At 43.2% G+C, this 21,231-nt stretch overlaps 1 protein-coding gene across 1 annotated transcript in view; it reads left to right on the forward strand.

Annotated features, from left to right (window-relative positions):
- Positions 1-21,231, forward strand: part of MERTK (MER proto-oncogene, tyrosine kinase) — a 109,658-nt gene that overhangs the window by 66,834 nt on the left and 21,593 nt on the right. Inside the window, exons 9-12 of the mRNA XM_083175981.1 lie at positions 13,117-13,267; positions 14,430-14,583; positions 18,404-18,492; positions 19,464-19,559. Of these exons, the coding sequence (XP_083032107.1) occupies positions 13,117-13,267; positions 14,430-14,583; positions 18,404-18,492; positions 19,464-19,559 (490 nt within the window). The remainder of the gene's footprint in view (positions 1-13,116; positions 13,268-14,429; positions 14,584-18,403; positions 18,493-19,463; positions 19,560-21,231) is intronic.

The raw sequence follows: 21,231 nt of genomic DNA on the forward strand, positions 1-21,231 counted from the left end.
CTTTGACCGGCTATTCAAAGTCAGGCCGGTCATTGATCATTTCAGCGCCAAATTTGCTGAGATGTACATCCCCGAAAAATGTATTTGTGTAGACGAGTCACTTATACATTTTAAAGGAAGGGTTAAATTCCGCCAGTACCTTCCCAATAAGAGGGCAAGGTATGACATAAAAATGTATAAGCTGTGCGAAAGTACCTCAGGGTACACCCACAGGTTTAGGGTATATGAAGGGAAGGACACAAGAATTGAACCGCCAGAATGCCCCCCCTCCCTCTTAGGTGTTAGTGGAAAGATTGTTTGGGATTTAGTGCACCCCTTCCTGAATAAGGGTTATCACCTCTATGTGGATAACTTTTACAACAGCATCCCCCTGTTTAAGGCCCTTGGTTCAAGAGGTACAGCAGCTTGCGGTACTGTGCGCAAGAACCAAAGAGGCCTCCCAAAAACGCACGTTGCCCAATTACTGAGAAAGGGTGAAAGCAGGGGAATATGCACCGAAAATATGTTGTTGGTCAAATATAAGGACAAGAGGGATGTCCTTATACTGACAATGAAAATGAAAAATTTTGAGCCAGAACTGCATTTTTGTGTAAAAAAATGTAATTTTTCATTTTCACAGCCCAGTTGTACCACAATTGGTGAAACCCCTGGGGGTTTGAAATGTACACTATACCCCTAGATGAATTCCCTGAGGGGTGTAGTTTGCAAAATGGGGTCACTTGTGGGGGGGTTCCACTGTATTGGTGCTTCGGGGGTCTTGCTAATGCGACATAGCACCCACCATTCATTCCACCAGAATGTGTGCTGCAAAATCCAAATATCACTCCTTCCCTTCTGAGTCCTGCCATGCACCCAAATGGTATTTTTTGGTCACATATGAGGCATTGCCGTACTCGGGAGAAATTGCGGCACAGATTTTGGGGTGCTTTGTCTCCTTCTTTCCTTGTGAAAATGAAAAATTTTGAGCCAGAACTGCATTTTTGTGTAAAAAAATGTAATTTTTCATTTTCACAGCCCAGTTGTACCAAAATTGGTGAAACCCCTGGGGGTTTGAAATGTACACTATACCCCTAGATGAATTCCCTGAGGGGTGTAGTTTGCAAAATGGGGTCACTTGTGGGGGGGTTCCACTGTATTGGTGCTTCGGGGGTCTTGCTAATGCGACATAGCACCCACCATTCATTCCACCAGAATGTGTGCTGCAAAATCCAAATATCACTCCTTCCCTTCTGAGTCCTGCCATGCACCCAAATGGTATTTTTTGGTCACATATGAGGCATTGCCGTACTCGGGAGAAATTGCGGCACAGATTTTGGGGTGCTTTGTCTCCTTCATTCCTTGTGAAAATGAAAAATTTTGAGCCAGAACTGCATTTTTGTGTAAAAAAATTTAATTTTTCATTTTCACAGCCCAGTTGTACCACAATTGGTGAAACCCCTGGGGGTTTGAAATGTACACTATACCCCTAGATGAATTTCCTGAGGGGTGTAGTTTGCAAAATGGGGTCACTTGTGGGGGGGTTCCACTGTATTGGTGCTTCGGGGGTCTTGCTAATGCGACATAGCACCCACCATTCATTCCACCAGAATGTGTGCTGCAAAATCCAAATATCACTCCTTCCCTTCTGAGTCCTGCCATGCACCCAAATGGTATTTTTTGGTCACATATGAGGCACTGCCGTACTCGGGAGAAATTGCGGCACAGATTTTGGGGTGCTTTGTCTCCTTCTTTCCTTGTAAAAATGAAAAATTTTGAGCCAGAACTGCATTTTTGTGTAAAAAAATGTAATTTTTCATTTTCACAGCCCAGTTGTACCAAAATTGGTGAAACCCCTGGGGGTTTGAAATGTACACTATACCCCTGGATGAATTCCCTGAGGGGTGTAGTTTGCAAAATGGGGTCACTTGTGGGGGGAGTTCCACTGTATTGGTGCTTCGGGGGTCTTGCTAATGCGGCATAGCACCCACCATTCATTCCACCAGAATGTGTGCTGCAAAATCCAAATATCACTCCTTCCCTTCTGAGTCCTGCCATGCACCCAAATGGTATTTTTTGGTCACATATGAGGCATTGCCGTACTCGGGAGAAATTGCGGCACAGATTTTGGGGTGCTTTGTCTCCTTCATTCCTTGTGAAAATGAAAAATTTTGAGCCAGAACTGCATTTTTGTGTAAAAAAATTTAATTTTTCATTTTCACAGCCCAGTTGTACCACAATTGGTGAAACCCCTGGGGGTTTGAAATGTACACTATACCCCTAGATGAATTCCCTGAGGGGTGTAGTTTGCAAAATGGGGTCACTTGTGGGGGGGTTCCACTGTATTGGTGCTTCGGGGGTCTTGCTAATGCGACATAGCACCCACCATTCATTCCACCAGAATGTGTGCTGCAAAATCCAAATATCACTCCTTCCCTTCTGAGTGCTGCCATGCACCCAAATGGTATTTTTTGGTCACATATGAGGCATTGCCGTACTCGGGAGAAATTGCGGCACAGATTTTGGGGTGCTTTGTCTCCTTCATTCCTTGTGAAAATGAAAAATTTTGAGCCAGAACTGCATTTTTGTGTAAAAAAATGTAATTTTTCATTTTCACAGCCCAGTTGTACCAAAATTGGTGAAACCCCTGGGGGTTTGAAATGTACACTATACCCCTAGATGAATTCCCTGAGGGGTGTAGTTTGCAAAATGGGGTCACTTGTGGGGGGGTTCCTAACATTTAGCATCTTATGGTGCCTAGAAACCTACATGGTGCCTAAAAAATAATCTCATAAAAAGGAGGCTCCAAAATCAAGTAGGTGCTCCTTCTATTATGAAGCCTGTGGTTTGGTCAACGTGCACACTAGGGCCACATATAGGATATTTATGAACACAAAAGAATTGGGGGAATCAATTTTTAGTCACATTTCTCTAGTAAAATCTACTGTGTTCCTTAGAAAAATGTATTAAAATTGAAAATCTGCAAAAAAAATGAAATTTTGAAATTTCACCTACACTTTGTTTTAATTCCAGTGAAACACGTAAAGGGTTAACAAACTTCCAAAATGCTGTTTTGAATACTGTGAGGGGTGCAGTTTTTGAAATGGCATCATTTATGGGGGTGTCTCACATACAAGTCCCTCAAAGTCACATCAGAACTGAACTGGTCCCTAAAAAAATCAGTGTTTGAAATTTTCTTGAAAATTTGAGAATTTGCTATTCATATTTTAAGCCTCCTAGTGTCCAAAAAAATTAAAAGGAGGTTGAAATAATGATGGCAACATAAAGTAGACATATGGTCTTTGTTAGTTATTAACTATTTTGAGTGGTATGATTATTTGTCTCACAAGCAAAAAATTTAACATTTTGCAAATTGCAAAATTTTCAATTTTTTTACGATATTTTGGTATTTTTCACAAAAAAACACAGACTGTATCGACCAAAATTTACCACTAATTTGAAGTACAATGTGTCACGAGAAAACAATCTCAAAATCACTGGGATAAGTAAAAGCAAAAAAAAGTTATCCCCACATAAAGTGATACATGTCAGATTTGAAAAAAAGGGCTCTGTCAGGAAGGCAAAAACAGGCTGCGGCAGTAAGGGGTTAAACGGTACAAATAAAGCATCATAAAAGAAAATACATTATGCAAAATTATACATGTGACTCATTGCCAGAAAATACAATATGAAAATAGGTAAACCAGCTCCATTTTCTATTTTTCCTCCAACAAAATTATACACACGTTACTTATAACATTAAGACAATAACATTGAAATGCAGTAACATAACAAAAAAAAAAACAACAGCCAATCAATAAAAGCAAATTAAAATAAAAAACAACAGTAACAATGCCTACCAGGAGTCTCAGGTCGCCGATCCATCCATATTTCATCCGTCCATCCCAGAAAGAGGAAAAAAAAGAGAAAAATAAGAAAGGGGAGGTTCAAGCAATGAATAGTCTGCATTCTAGGCTCCTGAGTCCATCGGAGCATCTCCACCTGCCTGCTGAAGCAAGTACCAGGAGGTATATTGAAAGCATTTTTGTATTGCCAACTTGGAAGGAGTGGGAAGTGTGCGAATGTCTTTTATATTATCATTATTATCATTATTATTATAATTATTATTAACAGTATCTTATATAGCGCTTTACAGAAAATATTTGAACATTCACATCAGTCCCTGCCCCAGTGGAGGTTACAATCTATATTCCCTACCACATGTACACCAGTGCACGTCTCTGATGTACACACACACGCAGATATTCTAGGGTTCGTTTTTTTAGGAGCCAAGTAACCTACCAGTATATTTTTGGATTGTGGGAGGAAATCAGAGTACCCGGAGGAAACCCATGCAAGTACAGGGAGAATATACAAACTCCACACAGTTAGGGCCATGGTGGTAATCGAACCCATGACCTCAGCGCTGTGAGGCAGTAATGATTTATTCCAGCAACCAAATAAAGCAGGAGTTAGGGTTTCTTTATGAATGGAAGCCTCCAGCCAGTCCATTGTAAATAAAAACAATAGTCTGGAAGTTGCCATAGATTAAAAAAAAAAGGAGGGGGGGGGGGGGGGGGGATTGGGGTAGAGGTATGAATCCATTGTTGTAAAATGGCCTTTTTGTTCACTGGGAATAGGCGGTTGGCCAGCCACGTGTCCAAACAGAGCCCAAGATATAGTACAGTGGTCGGGTATGCTCAAGGAAGGCTATGACTCCTCAGGCCATGGCAGCTAACTTGAACCTCTCAGCAGTGATGGGGACCTGTAAAGATCCATGTTCCCTAGTCCATTTTTATAACAGGGCTGTGACAGAGGCACTGGATACTATAGCCCCATTGCGTATTCGACCCTGCAAACCACACCATCAAGCTCCCTGGTTTGACAACAGTATTCGTGATCTCAAGAAAAGGGGTCGTATACTTGAAAGACGATGGAGGAAGACAAACCTGGCAGAGGATAAATTAAATCTAATCAAACACATTGGAATATACCAATCAACAATCACCCGCAAGAAAACAGTGTTCCTTTCAAATGAGATCATGACAGCAAAAAATAGGCCCGCTCAGCTTTTCCGTACAGTGGAGATGCTTTGCAAACCAGCATGCCTGCAGCCTGATGTAACCCTCTCGCAGTCAAGATGCAATGAGTTTGCCAAATTCTTTGCAGATAAAGTATCTATCATCCGGGCTGGAATCCCCACAGTGACACCAAAGGAGTTCCAACAGACCAAGCCTGCCAGTTTAAGACACTTGCCTTCATGGGACATCTTTGACCAAGTGGATGTACAATACATTGCTGGAATTTCCAGACTGTTGCGTCCCTCCTCCTGTGATCTGGACCCTGCCCCATCCAAGCTTCTTTTAGGGTGTATGGAAATAACCGGCCCTGCATTTGCAAAAATAGTTCAATGCTCTTTGCAGACAGGCGTTTTTCCCGAACCACTAAAGGAAGCAATAGTCAGACCACTTCTTAAAAAATCTAATTTAGACCCTGACTGCATGACCAACTACAGGCCAGTATCAAATCTTCCTTTTCTAGGAAAGGTTATTGAGAAAGTGGTTGCAACTCAACTAGAGACCCACCTGCTAACCCATGACATTTATGATCCATTCCAGTCAGGATTCAGGAGAAGACATAGCACAGAAACAGCTCTGGTATGTGTGCTCAATGATCTTCTAAATGCAAGGGATAGAGGAGACTGTTCAATCCTAATCCTTCTGGACCTCTCTGCAGCATTTGACACCATTGACCATGGGATTCTAATTGAGCGCCTGAAGAATTTCTGTGGCCTGGGTGGCACAGTCCTTAGCTGGTTCAAATCATTTCTCGCTGGCAGGTCACAGAGAGTGGCATCGGGAGTATACTCTTCACCACCAGTGCCGTTGTCTTGTGGTGTCCCACAGGGCTCTATACTATCTCCCATGCTTTTTGCAGTATACATGCTTCCACTTGGTGACATAATCAGACGTCACGGCCTGGTCTACCACTGCTATGCAGATGATACCCAACTGTACCTGTCCTTTGCTCCAGGCACCGATAACACAATAACAACCTTAAATGGCTGCCTAGCTGAGCTCCAGGAGTGGATGAGTGCCAGTTGGCTGAGACTGAACCCAGATAAAACAGAAGTCCTGATGATAAATCACAGGACAAGACGGCAGCATAGCCAACTGACAGGTCTTAAGCTGGGGGGCACAGCACTAAAAAACTCTGATCATGTGCGGAATCTTGGTGTTGTCCTGGATAATGGCCTGACACTTAAACATCAGGTGTCAGCCACAATCAAATCCTCATTCTTTCATCTGAGAAACATAGCCAGAATCAAGCATTTAATTCCCTCAGAAGACCTTCCTAAAGTCATACATGCATTTATATCATCACGACTAGACTACTGCAATGCTCTCTACCTGGGTCTTCCAGCAAAAGAATTGCACCGCTTGCAGCTGGTACAAAATGCAGCCGCCAGACTATTAACTAACCAGCCCCGCTCCTGCCACATAACTCCCATTCTCTACACCCTTCACTGGCTACCTGTAAAATGGCGAATCGTTTTCAAGATTGGCTTACTCACTTTCAAGGCCCTACATGACCAGGGCCCAAGGTACCTGCAACAGCTGCTGATCCCTTACTGTCCTACTCGATTACTACGATCCACTGAAGAAGGACTACTAACAGTACCCAGAATCTCCCTGAATTCATCTGGGGGTCGAGCTTTCAACTTTGCTGCTCCAACTCTGTGGAACTCTCTTCCTCGCACAGTGCGAGAAGCGCCCACTATAGAATCCTTTAAAAATAGACTAAAGACATACTTATTTACTCAAGCATTTCACTGACATCTACTGTTAAGTTTGTTTTGTATTTCGAGCTGTAAAGACGATGTGTGAAGCGCTTTGAGTCCTATTGGGAGAAAAGTGCTATATAAATATCATTATTATTATTATTATTATATTATGCTCAGAACAGAAGTGCCAGTGCAAGTCATGCCAGAAATTCTGGACAACAGGACAGGTCCAGAGGCAGTGTATAATATCACCTTTATCCGCAGAGCATTTGGCAGCACAATTTTTATACATGGAACATAGGATATCCCACCCACGGGCTTCAGTGTCCCAAGGGGATAGGGGGAGGGGGGGGGTTACAAGCTCTTATGCTGCTCTGGATGAAAAGTTGTAGAATGGGGGGGTCGTGTGTCATGACTTATGGGTGCTGATTTCAGTCAAAATTCCAGCACTTATATTTCTTAACAGACTGAGAATATAACTTATCCATGAATTTATTCATCTGTTCTCTTATGGTAAAACCTTTTTTTTTTTTTTTTTTTCATTTTAGCCCTTTATTAGAATAGAATCAGTTGACATATGTAAATAGATTATTTTTGGAACAAAATAAAAAAATGGGGGGCCAGAAAATTACAATGGGTGGTGGTTTCATGAGTAATCACTTATGATATTTTAGCTGTAGTTCTCACAAAGTTCAACGGCAAGGATCAGATGGCTAATAGTGATACACAAGGATATACAATTATATTTTGTGAGAATGGGACAACCGAGCAATGGCCAACACTAGTTTTAATAACAATGGACAAGCAGGACTGATTCAAAAAAAAAACTATAAAAATGTTATCCAGGAAATTTTGGGTGACCCTGAAAAAGTCCTCTTATCCCGTCTGCCCATCAACCTAAAACATATGGATCAGTCAGAGAAAGCTTTGCAAGAAGGAGAGGGGTTTAATTATCTGTGTAAAAAGTTTCCGACTCTCAGATGCCAAATTGGCAGAAGACAATTTTGTTGGACCAGACTTACGAAAACTCCTACCGTACAGTGAGTTAAAAAAAGAGGGTCTTGGAATGCTTTAATAGCAAATAGTGGAATACATGCTAGAAAAACAAGTTATTCGGTGCTTGAAAGTGCACTTTGTAAAAGAACACTTGGAATGCTGTCCTGAAAGCCTAGAGCCGTTAGTGGGGAGCGAGGAGAAATATTCCACCAAGAAATGAAGGAGATAGATTAAAAAGATACCAGGGAAAATGGAACGTCATGATGATGGGAGACCACTGTTGGATGCTGCACACAGAAGACCTGTAGGCAGTGTATAGAAGAAAAAGTAACAAACAAAGCTTTGAAGGGAACAGAAAGAACCAGTATAAGGATCGTAAATGTAAGTAAAGGGCCCATACATCAGGAAAGTATCGGGCAATTCTCAATTCTGCTGATGCCTGGTTCAGGGGATTGAGAAAATCCAACATGTTGGATATCCTCGGTTTGGACCAAATAATGATCAATATCGGTGGGTCAGGGATTTTCAACTTGCTGTTTTTTTTGGCAATACCCCACCAGATCGCTGATATCCATCTCTTATTTGAAGAAACGTGACTTAGATGTATGGCCCCATTACATTATAGCTTGTTTTTTTTATTATTAGTATTTTTGTTATGTAATAATTAGGCTGTAACGTATTGCTTATTTTTCATTTTAAGTGCTGTGCTCTAATTCTTCTTCCTCCTTCCTGTGTGTTTCCAATCATACACCGCCCAGGACTATATTATAGGTGCCATATATTTCCGCCACGGTCAGCACAAATAGCGGATACGTGTTGTAATAACAGCTCATGGTCTGATGCACGAGGGTGTTGGGCTGTAATATGGGGAAACCCTATTTTGCATAAAAAGTTCATATTTCTGGAATTATGGGAGAACTAAAACCAAAACCCATTTTCCAGTTACTTTGTGGAAGCTGACAGGGCCTGATTGAGATGTGGTTGGAGTTGCTATTGCTGCTATTTACATGAAAGCAGCAGCGATAGCACTAATATGGTAAGTGGTAATGGAGCAGGTGTCACGGTTCCTGCTGCATTATTGATCTGAGCTGTGTCCTAGGACTACGTTATCATTGGCTGAGCGCTACAGCAACAGAAGGGTGGAAAGGCAACACTCCTCCATTTTGAGATATAGAGGCCGTCACTGACAGTCTAATGCTGTAGTGCAAGTGACTCAAAAGACCCAGGGCCGGATGCACTAATCTTCAAAAGTGATAAAATGGAGAGTGATAAACAGCCAGCCAATCAGCTCCTACCTGTCATGTCACAGACTGTGCTTGAAAAATGTCAGGTAGGAGCTGATTGGTTGGTTACTTATCACTCTACATTTTATCACGCTTCTCTAAGCTTCAAACGTGATAAAATGGAGAGTGATAAACAGCCAGCCAATCAGCTCCTGTGTGACATTTCTCAAACACAGTCTGTGACATGGAAGGTAGGAGCTGATTGGCTGGCTGTTTATCACTCTCCATTTTATCACTTTTGAAGCTTAGAGAATCTGGCCCATAGCCCCCGTACTGCACATGCGTACTGAATATTATACCATGTGACATGCCTTGCTACAACAACCGCTCTTCAATCAGGCCCACTGTACGCAAATTAGAAAATGAACTCTTGTACTAAAGAAATAGCAATGGTTACTTATGCAGGGAACTTGCAAGGGACTTGTGTGCCAATCACATAGAAAACATAGTAAATGTGATGTACTGGAGCTTGTTTACATGTATGTAATGTCTGATTTCCTTCATGTAAACTGAGCATGAATCCTCGGCCTTCTTACCTCACCTGTGAGCATGAGTTGCAGTGACTCTCGTAGGATATGTGGCAAAGTTGAACAGGATCCAATATCCAGAGGGTTGCACTGACCAGTAGATCACACAGTCCCTTGTGCAGATCAATGTTCCCCTTGCTTGCTTCCATGGAGTAAGATAGTCCTGTCCATGCATGCTTCTATAGATTGTGTATAGTGGTACATACAATTACAATGATCCATATGAGCCAAACACAAGCAGAGACTTATTATTCCCAATATGACGAGTTTTTGTGTGTAGACAGTTTTTTAGTTTATGAAAGGTTAGGGTAAGAAAGCTGGATGAGATGACACTGGACGACTTTGTATGTCTAATATATTAGAGATGGGGGGGCAGCTAATGCCCCCCAAAAATACTAAACATATTTCCAAAAGAGAAGAGCAGGTTACACATTGGTGCATGATTGCCCCCCATATGTTACAGATATAGATTTCGGCTTTATCTGGTATTTTCTTCCTGTGCCACTGTGCCCCTTCCCTCCAGTGCTGGCACTGTACAATTCCTGGTGACATGGCCCCGCATTGTCCTTGCTCAGTGGCCTTGTCTCTGAAATGTCAGCGATGTTGTTTTGTTTAATCCAGTGTTCCCACATAGTCTGCTGACATTCATGAATTAAAAATATGAGGTTTTGCTTCCCACAATCCTCTATTGAGGCTATAAATACTGTGGCAAATGAATGCTTGGGCAAAATCAAAGATAATTCTATTTTTGTGAAATAGAAAATACTGCTGCATTCTATTGATCCTAAAACCCAGGACTTTATGTAGTAAGCAGGGACATCTCACAGCTGCCAATTATCAGCAATTTGCTAGAGGAATTTAAAACTACTAGGTGCAAAACCCAACGCACAGGTAAACAGTGGCAAGTAAGAAACAGATTCCCAAATCATCTTAAATTAAGAAAATAAAATGAAATGTGTTGTTATGTGAATTAAAATGTATTGTACATTGAACTATAAACTAAATCATTACATACAATTAAGAATAATAAGTACCATGAGACCTTATTAGCATTAAATGTAAAAAAAAAGCATCAGCCAGAACACTGCTTGTTTATCTACTTCCACAGATCTACTTCCTCCAGTGGGTTTCTTCTGTGACTAATTGTTCAGTCACCAGGCTGGTATAGGAAGTGAGGCGATGCAGGAGAATGTCCAAGCTTGTTTTTCTGCTTGTGCCGTACACATCTGTTGTACATCGTCACAAGCAGCTGTATCACTGTGGTGTAATTGATTTTCCAATATGACCAACCTGTTGTTTTGGACTTTTAGGTTATTAACCAAAAACAATTTATAATATAGGAATCAACCAGAAATTAACATAGAAATATAGAATATGATGGCAGAGAAGAACCACTTGGCAGATCTAGTCTGACCCTTTTTCTGATCTTTAACCACTTGAGTGGTGGGTTTTGCTGGGGCAGGACAAACCAACAAGGGCAGGTTTTTCCTGCCCCAGCAAAACCCACCACAGGATGCAGGAAGGCCCCTCCAAAAGAGAAGAGCAGATGCTAGTGCAGTGGTTCCCAAACTGTGTGCCTTGGCACCCTGGGGTGCCTCAGGACACTTGTAGGGGTGCCTTTAGTTGGTGGTTCAGGACCAGCTCCAACTATTTGTGATAGGCACATTAGTGCTTGTATTTGGACAAACAGAAGTGAATTATGTCGCTCACCACATAATTTAACCAAAGGGAGACATATACAGTTAACACAAATTACTTTGATTAATTAATATATTTTATAATTAAATAATATATTTTTTTATTTCTCATTAAAAATCTTTTGGACTAGGGATACCATTAAAACAATTTTTTATTCTCTAGGGCAGTGGTTCTCAAACTCGGTCCTCAGGACCCCACACAGTTCACATTTTCCAGGCCACCCGACAGGTGCACAGGTGTACTCATTACTGACTGACACGTTTTGAAAGATCCACAGGTGGAGCGAATTATTTCACCTGTGATTCTGTGAGGAGACCTGGAAAACATGCACTGTGAGGGGTCCTCAGGGCCGACTGTAAGCACCTGTGCTCTAGGGCACCACTACCTCTGTCTTAGCATATACTACATCCTGCTCTTCCATTGACAGTAGGTGTCCCCCAAAATTTTATTCTTGGACCTCTTCTTCTCTATCTCTATATGTCCTCTCTGGGTGAGCTTATTTGCTCACTCGACTTCCACTATCACATCTATGCTGATAACACTGAAATCTACCGCTCCTTTCCTGATCACTCTCCCTCTATCCTCGCTCATATCTCCAACTGTCTCTCTGCTGTCTACTCTTGGATGACCCAGCGCTTTTTTAGACTTAAAATAACAAGGACTCAAGCAGCCCATACACGCTGCGATGCGGCTGTCCCGATGTGTGCTTGCACATACTTTTTGTACTTAGTTTTCATCACATTGCATCGCATTGCATGCACAACGTGTGCACAGGCAATGCAATGCAATGTGATCCGTGCTAATTAAGCACGGAAAGCACGCCCGTATTGCAGCGTGTATGGGCAGCATAAGCTGACCTCTTCCCACCCTCCTGCATAAAACCTGACCATCTCTCATCCTAACCTACTGTTTATGCTCACCTCTTTCCCTTCTGTGTCACCCCTGTCTGTCTAACCCTCCCCTTTAGAATGTAAGCTCTCACGAGCAGGGCCCTCTCTCCTCATGTGCCTTTCTTAGAATATATAAACCACTGCCACCCTGATGCTTGCTTCAGTGTCCTGTCCCCTGATGCAACTATCCGTATTAACCATGTACTTGTCCTTAACTGTCTTGTGCTGTAATTTGTTATGTGTTTTTGCTCATAACTATGCTCTGTAAAGCGCTGCGTAATTTGTATGCGCTATATAAGAAACTGTTAATAAATAATAAATAAATACTACCTCTGTGGCAGCCATTGGTTGGTGTACTAGCCCCCAGTGTTGGTGCGCTGTTGCACGATTGATATTGTAGCTACATGGAACATGGTATTTTAAGTATTTTGATTTCAAATCGCCACATTTTGCATTCGTTACAGTTTTTCAGAAGAATAAAAATGAATGTATTAAGCTGCTCTGTAATGTAAACTTGTTTGTTTAGCAATAGCAAACATAAATTGTACTCTCACATTACCAGTGGCCTAATGCTGTGGCCACATGGGCCAATCCAGCGGGTGCCAACATTGGTTCGTTAATGGCAGCTGCCAGGACCCGTGGTGCTGACATCGGCTGGCAAGTAGGGAGGGACGGCGAGGTTGGGGGAGAGGGGCCATGCTGCATTGAGAAAAGTGGCCCTCGTTCCCATATAGTAGAAATAGACTGTGCGGGGCCGCGGCATCAGAATTCAATGGCAAAATAAAAAAAGTACGATTTGAACTAGACGCAATATGATTTGAACTAAAAAGTTAAAAATGCATCCGACCATCATGTGGGCACCATTAGTCTGATTTCAACTAATATCATGGTGATCTTCCTTCCAATTCAGAAAAATACAACTTGCAATTCTTTGTGTTTATTTGTCCTGTTATTGTTTCCAGGAGGTGCCATATTATCAGGCTTCCAATTCAACTACCGTGGTTATTCCCATCAAAGCCGCTAATGCCACTTGCACTGTCTATGTTGCCTGCTACACAGTGGGAGGTGTTGGCCCATATAGCCAAGCGGTGCAACTTTTTATTCCAAGTAACGGTGAGAAGCTGTTTATAAGAAGATGTGGCTGTATTGTTACTTAGGGGGTGATTCTAATTAATTTGGATGGGGGTGAATATTTGGGGCTCTGATATTTGGTACTCTGCACATGCGCATGAGTATATTATGCACATGTGCAGCTCCCCTTTGCGAAAAGCTTCCGTTGACTTGCATAGTCACCGAGCCATTCACAAGGATTGGGGTGGGCGGTCTCAAGGACAGGGTTCACCCATGGGAATGCCCAGCATTTTATTGCCGTCCCTATGAAAACACTGGGTATTCCCATGGGTACGTGGGTGGGACGATGTGTGCCGGGGGGGGGGGGCCTGGGGCGGGCAGCTGACGGCACAGGACTGACGTCACAAAACATCAGCCGCCAGCCCTGTCTTCGTCATGGCGCTCGCAAGTTCCCACTGACTTCTATTTGCGAAGCCAGGAGAATTCATTCGATGGTCGCCGGCCATCGAATGATTTCTCCTGCAGTGGAGTTATGCGAGGAGATTTGTCTTTGTTGCACATAGCCTCGCATGTAAATGAGGGGATTCGGCAGCTGCAGGGGGCGGGCGGCGTCTCTGACTCAGGCCGGGCGAACGTGCATGGCATGCGAATGAGGGGCGGGTGGCAGGTTCTGGTGGACTCGCAAGGGTGCGAATTCGCATTAGAGTGATTCGACCAGAATAACCCCAATAGTGACTTTGGTTAGCGCCATTTTCCTGGAGATCTGCATATGTGATACAACACCAGAGTTATACTTAACCATAGAAACATAGAATTTGACGGCAGATAAAAACCACTTGGCCCATCTAGTCTGTCCCTTTTTTAAACATGTTACCTCAAATCATACTGTTTGTGATCCTTATTGATTTGTAAGGATATCAAATTCAATATGCCTATCCCAAGCATGTTTAAATTGTTCTACTGTATTCGCCTCTACCACCTCTGATGGGAGGCTATTCCACTTAGACACTACCCGTTCTGTGAAGTAATTCTTCTACTTACAAACATGATTATATGGGATTACCAACATGAGTGGTATGGAGAAGAGATACAAACTGATAAATATGTTACCGACCCCCAGTGATTTAATATTGACTAACCGTGCCCCGTACTTTGTATAGTATGTATATTTTTAATATTGATTTGCTTTAATATTTGTTTCCAGGTTCAGTCGCATCTGCAACGTCTTCAACTCCAGCAACAGAACATGGCAGCCCCTACTTGATATTGCTTGGCTTTATCTGCAGCCTAATGATCCTCATACTAATCATTTATGGCTCTGTAATGTTCATTAGAAGGAAGAAAGAGATAGAATTTGGGTAAGAATAAACTCTTAACTGACGATAATTGTTTTCAACATCAAAATTTGTGAAAAAGATATGCCTACCTGGTTGACTACATCTTCATGCCTCCCACCTCCCCAGTATCCAAATGCTCCCATCTGAAGTATTGCAAGCCTCAGGGGTTATAAGTTTGCAGGGGTATTACCCCATCTCCTCCTCACACAACCCAAATAATACTGAACAACATGGATTATACCCGGCATTTATATGCCGGGACTGTAGCGCCGGACCCCCGTTCTCACTGCTAGGCAAATTCCCAGGTGAAGCAGTTCTACCTGGTAATTTGCCTTTCAACACTTTTTTAATTAGTGTGAACGTGTCAACCCGGGTCTGCATACCCGGGTCTCCAACCCAGGTAAAAAGCAGGGTTGGAGACCCGTGTTGACCCGTTCACACTGGGGCTGACAATGGTAACTCGTCCTGGACACCCTCCACCATATTGGAGAAAAGTTCCAATGACTTCTTAAGGAACATACTGCCTGTCATTTTTCATGTTACATTTAATACTAAATTGATTTACCTTGACACTGATATGTTCTTGATAAATATAATGGGAGTATGTTAATGTAATTCCCATAATCCTGCATTCTCTGATAACCAAGAACCAGATGTATCAAGCTTCCAAAAGTTATAAAATAGAGAGTGATAAACAGCCAGCCAATCAGCTCCTACCTGCCATGTTACAGGGTTTAAAAAATGGCAGGTAGGAGCTGATTGGCTGGCTGTTTATCACTCTCGATTTGATCACTTATGCACATCTGGCCCCAAAAGTTAGTTTCTGGCGTTAGAAGTACCGTGTCTGAATGATATGGTTGCTATTTTCAGCCTAGCCTAATAACATTGGATAGAATTACGTAATGAATGGTAATCTAAGTATGAAAACAACCATCTGGTGAGGAAAAACTGATGCTGAAAGCAAGTGGAGTGTAATTGCAGACAATAGATGCCGCTCTAACTTTGTTGTTTTTGTGATTCACACCCAGATACCTCACTAATAGAAGAAGGGAACCTTGAGTTTAAACATAGCATAAATGAAATACCAGGGATATGAAGCAAGTAGAAAGAATGTTATTATGTTTCCGTCATCCCAGGCACATACATGATATCAGGGGGCAGAGGCAGCGTCACACGAGGCACATCCTGCCTGCTGTGTCTCCCTGCTCGGCGGAAGCCTTGTTGAGTGATTCTCAGTAATTCAGGTTGTACTGCTATCAGCATGGGGAATGTCTCCATCTAGGTCGTCCCATGACTTGCATGTTAGAGCTCATACTATCGCACTGCTCCATGAAATAATGTTATATTATTTATAGTATTTGGGATATAAAACCTTTATTTGGCACTGCATTGCACTGCATTTGCCCCACCTGCAGTGCAACATGGTTTTGCCCATTTGCTAAAAAAGCATCTTTACGATCAGGTCTGAATTAGGCCCTTTGTATGAGGTGGGTGTGTGATAATACACTAATGCAGCAGGAGGGGTTTTGGGTAATCTGCATGACCTTTGGTCATCTGAGTAACCCACAAGCATACCTCCCACCTTTTGTTACTTCTGTACAACAAGGAGGCAGAGCTACAAGGCGGATGGGTGTGGCGTCAGTCACAGTTGGCATCCCCTATCACCACGGCTTACTGTTTGTCACTTTGGGGGTGTGCTCAGTGCTCCTATAGCAGCTGGGCAGTCTCCGGCTCCCTCCCTGCAGTGAAGAGATGACATGCTTATGCACACGGCATCTTTTTAGCGATTTACGGCTGCTCTGCAGAGCAGTGGTGGTCTTCGGCTCCCCACAACTGTACCTCCACCCGTGGAACATTGCAACCCATGGGAGGGACAGCGGGACAGTCCCCAATTAGGGGGATGTCCCCAATTAGACAGATGGAAGGTATGACTAAAGTAACTTTAGCACATTATTGTGATGCAATATTAGCAAATCATAGCTCACATACTGGGTAAATATTTGCTGCTTTTTAAAGTAGCACACAAGTACTTGCAAGCTGTATCTGTGCACTACAAATTTAGAGTTGTGCTAAGACAAATCCCCCAACTCTTAAGCTATCCAAATGTTTAAAGTATTTACTTTGCTTTTAACTGTATATAATGCCCTTAAATTGGAGGGGAATTCCTGAGGGATATGTGAGAAAATGCTGGGGTAATATGTACTGTTCGTATGAAGTATGAGGTTGGTATTAATATCCCGACAGTTGGGATCCTGATGATCAGAATGATGGTAAAGGTATTCCTGATGGGTGCCGGGGAGGATTTTAACCTTAACGCATCCCTCCTGCCGCCTAACCCTTTCATACTGCGGAGACTAACCCTAACCCTTCCTTAGTGCCTAACCCTTCCTGCAGTATAACCCTACTTGTCCCATCCATCTGCTTGACAGCCAAATACTAACCCTAAGCCTCCCCCTCTCGCAGCCTAGCCCTAAAACTCTAACTCTAACCTACCCTTAGTGCCTAACTCCAGTATTTACCGTCGGGATCTGTTGAGATCCTACTATCGGGATCTCAGCCACTGGGAAATGACCTACATCCCGTTGTATGCATAATACATAAATTGCAAAAATAAAAAACAATTAACTGGAAAATGTAAAGTAACAAGCACAATTCTAGCTCTGAGAAGAATACTGTGTACAGTATGCACATCCCATGACACATCCCAGGAGGCAGACAGTATATAAGAGAAACGTAATCATTTACCATAACCACCTCCACACTGTATGCTAATATACTGTAGCATTTAGTAAGCTGCTCCCACTTCTTATCAGAGATGCCCTAAGTAATTGACTAAGCACATTGGGCAGATGTATTAAGCTTTAGCAAGAGATAAATCCATATGTGATAAGGAGAGATAAACATCCAACCAATCACCTGCTAACTGCCATGTTACAGCCTGTGTTTGAAAAAAGTCAGTAAGGAGCTGATTGGCTGGACGTTTATCTCTCCTTATCACCCTTGCATTTATCTCTTGTTAAGGCTTAATACATCTGCCCCATTATCTGTAGGAATAACTGTGTGACCTACTATACACTAAGGGGGTGATTCAGGTTCATATGATAATCGCCAAATTCGGTTCAGGGCCGATGTTGCAGGTGTGCCCATGCGTATCGGTGAAAATACACATGTGCAGACCTGCTGCGTGAACACCTTCGGTGAGTAACACACACGCCAAGGCATTCGCACAGAGCGGGTGGGTAGGGGGCAGACAGGGCGGACAGGAGGCTTTCCAATGGGAATACCCAGTGTTTCCTGGGCGGTCCTACAAAAACGTTGGGTACCCCCATGTGAACACAGGTGTGTCATGCCGTCAGCACCCACCACGAATCCGGCCATGTCCGTGTCAAATAAAAGACCATCTAGACTGACTTTTATTTGCGAGTGACAAAAAAAAAATCATTTCATGGTCGGCGACCATTGAATGATTTTTCAGCCGCAGGCGAATGGATATTTTGTTTCTGTGCAGGGTAAATACTGACTGCTTTATTTTTACACTGCAATTTAGATTTCAGTTTCAACACACCCCAACCCAAATGTAACTCTCTCTGCACATGTTACATCTGCCCCACCTGCAGTGCACATGGTTTTGCCCATTTTGAGAACAAATTTATATTGCAATCAGATCTGAATAAGGGCCTAGGTTCTCACTGCGAGCGTGACAACATCTGTAACTTTATTTTATTTGCTAACGTTCTGGAATGCTATATGGCCCAGCAACGCCTCACTCGGAGCTGCATATTTGGCTGAATGGCAGCATTTCTGCATGATTTACATCTGTCAATGTTTCTATTTTATCTAGACATGCTTTTGTCAATTCCGATGATTCAGACATCGTAGTAAATTACAAAGCAAAGAGATCCTACAACAGAAAAGCCATTGAAGTGACATGTAAGTTGGTTCCGCACCAGTGACCTTTAACAATTATACTTATACTGCGGCATTTATTTTATGACCTTAGTTGGTGTAGCCAGCTTTGTCTGGATTTAATGATGACATGTAGCCATACAAATAATGAAAGGCTGCCACCTGTTGGGCATAGGAATTTATTTTTCAATGAACATTTCTTAACAGTTTTTAGTGTTCAGCTGGGTACACACTGTATGATATATATTGAGTATAGGTCACGTGTGCATTTGATAAGTCTGGTAACAATGTAATTCACACACATAGCCATCGGCCCTGCAGCACAGCCGATGTCCAATTTATCTGCAGACATACAGTATCAATGCATAGGGCAGTGTGTATGGCATATTTGTCCTTTCAAGTGGCCAGGAGGCTCCCAAAAATCAGGTAACACCCGGCACCCTGGAAATAAGGCAAGGGTCCTGTAACTGTCCAGCCCCCCACCCCCACCCCAACACCACAATTCCCCCTCAACTGTCTGCTTGCATAGCCTAAGTAGGCAGGGCAATGACACAATTTGTGCAGAATCACATCATTTTAGCCACGGGCACCAGTAACCCCCCCCCCCCCCTCCCCAACGTTACATTGCTGGTAATCTGGGCCTTGAAAATCAGGGGTGGGGACGCTACTGCCCATGCCCCTGTTGAGCCGACCTGGTTTCAGGGGGGGGGGGGGGTCAGACAGGAAGTCGGCCAGTATGGTATACAGGCAGTCAGCTCTTGCTGAGTCTAATGTCACAGCTGCTCGGGAAAATTGAAATGCCCTCCTAACTGGATATGAAGACTGACACATTGCGCAGTCAGTTGTAAGTGTATGTGGTGACCTGAATTCTGCACGATGGTGGGTCTGGCATCTAGTCAGCATAGTGTGTATCCAGCATTAGGTTTGAGTAATTATCATGTGTTGACGGAGTAAAGACATAAAGAGCATTTAGGATTTTTTTTCTGTTTGCTTAGTGAGTACTTTAGGGATCAGCGCAGACCTGCAGCAGAAACTGGAAGATGTGATGGTTGAAAGGAGCCTGCTGACACTGGGGAAGGTGTTGGGAGAGGGTAAGCCATGTGACACAAATACCAGATTGTTCATCCTATTGGGAGTTTTATGAGAATGATAAAAGTGGAAATGAACCCGCATGAGAGATAGATAGATATATATATATATATATATATATATATATATGAAAAGTCAGACACCAAGCAGCCAGGCTGGCTGCTTGGTGTCTATATATCACTTGTAGATAGAGCCATCCTCATCTAGCCATTTAATAGGATTAAGTGAGCCAGAGCTGTCGGACTTAATCCTCTGATGTTCCCCTACTGTATTGTCCTATGTATTGTATTGCAGCTGAGAACAATAGGCCTTGGTGAGCCATGGCTCTCCAGAGAAGGCTAGCTGAGGAAGGCTCCATCTGTATGTTATACCTGTATTCAAATCCATTACTCCAAACCCTGCTCTGCTTTAGTCTGAGAGTCTCATTGCTTGTTATCACTACACAATCAGTATTTTACCAATATGGAATTATGGTTTGTATAATGCTGCAGAATGTGTTGGTCAGGGAGAGTTGTGCCTGCCATACATCTGTCCTGAGACACAGGGGTTACACAGGGCACTTTCCCTGAGCTATTTGTACTATTTATATTTGGCATTCTCCTCTTACTTTTCCCTCAGACCTGATTTGATAGGCAGCGTATATCCACCGCCTAGTGAGCAGGTAGACGCCGCCCGGCAAATGCCCACCACCCCCCCCTTCCGAGCGAATCCCGCAGTAGCATGCGCTTACACAGCCACTTTTATTCGGCCGCAAGGAGAAATCGTTCGTTGGTCGCTTACCATCGAATGATTTTTCCACTGTTCGTAATGAATAGTCATCCGGGACTGACCTTTCTAGCATACACTTCCCTACGAATTCGGGAAGGGCACTAACATCATGTGATGTCAGCTGCCTGCCCCAAGCAGACATGGGCACGCCTGCATCCCAAAGGTACGGGCAGCGTTTCTATGGGAGTGCTCATAAAACGCTGGGCGTTCCCTGCTTCTGCCCTATGCCCGCCCACTATTGATTGAATGCCCGTACGAGTGTGAAACTTGCCAAAGGCATTCGCTTCAGGGGTTTGCACATGCGCAGATTCACGCATACGCAAACCACAAACATCGGCCGGGGGAGCGAATTCTGACCTGACCAAGCCGGTCTGAATTGCCCCCTTAGTTCTATATAATGATGAATGTGACTTTTCTAGAAGTGCCTTCGCCGTACTACATGAGCTACATTGACTACAGTGCATGAATCAGATACCCAGTAGAAACCGGTGTATTACCCCATACACAAGGTTTGCCTTTGCCAAATTTACCTTTGCCTAGGGAAGTCTATTTACAAGCCATTGCAGCAGTAACACCACTGTAGTACTTATTCTATGGCTGCCATCTTGTTTTGTGACCGCCATCACAGCCACAGTTCACATTTGCAACACGATGTAAGGTATCATCACCATATCTATGCACTATGGCTCCACCACATCTCCTCCTCTGATGATCACACTGACTGGGAAAGACATGCAGATGCGCCACTCATTCTCCGTGTTTGCCATAGAGTCCATGGGTCTTCAACCTATGGCCCTCCAGATGTTGTGAAACTACATGTTCCAACATGCATTGCCACATTTTCTCCTATAAGAGCATGCCAAAACTGTCAGGGCATGCTGGGAAATGTAGTTCCACAACATCTGG

This window comes from Crinia signifera, chromosome 3 (genome assembly GCF_055691185.1).
Source record: "Crinia signifera chromosome 3, ASM5569118v1, whole genome shotgun sequence".
In the NCBI taxonomy this organism is placed as follows: Eukaryota; Metazoa; Chordata; class Amphibia; order Anura; family Myobatrachidae; genus Crinia; species Crinia signifera.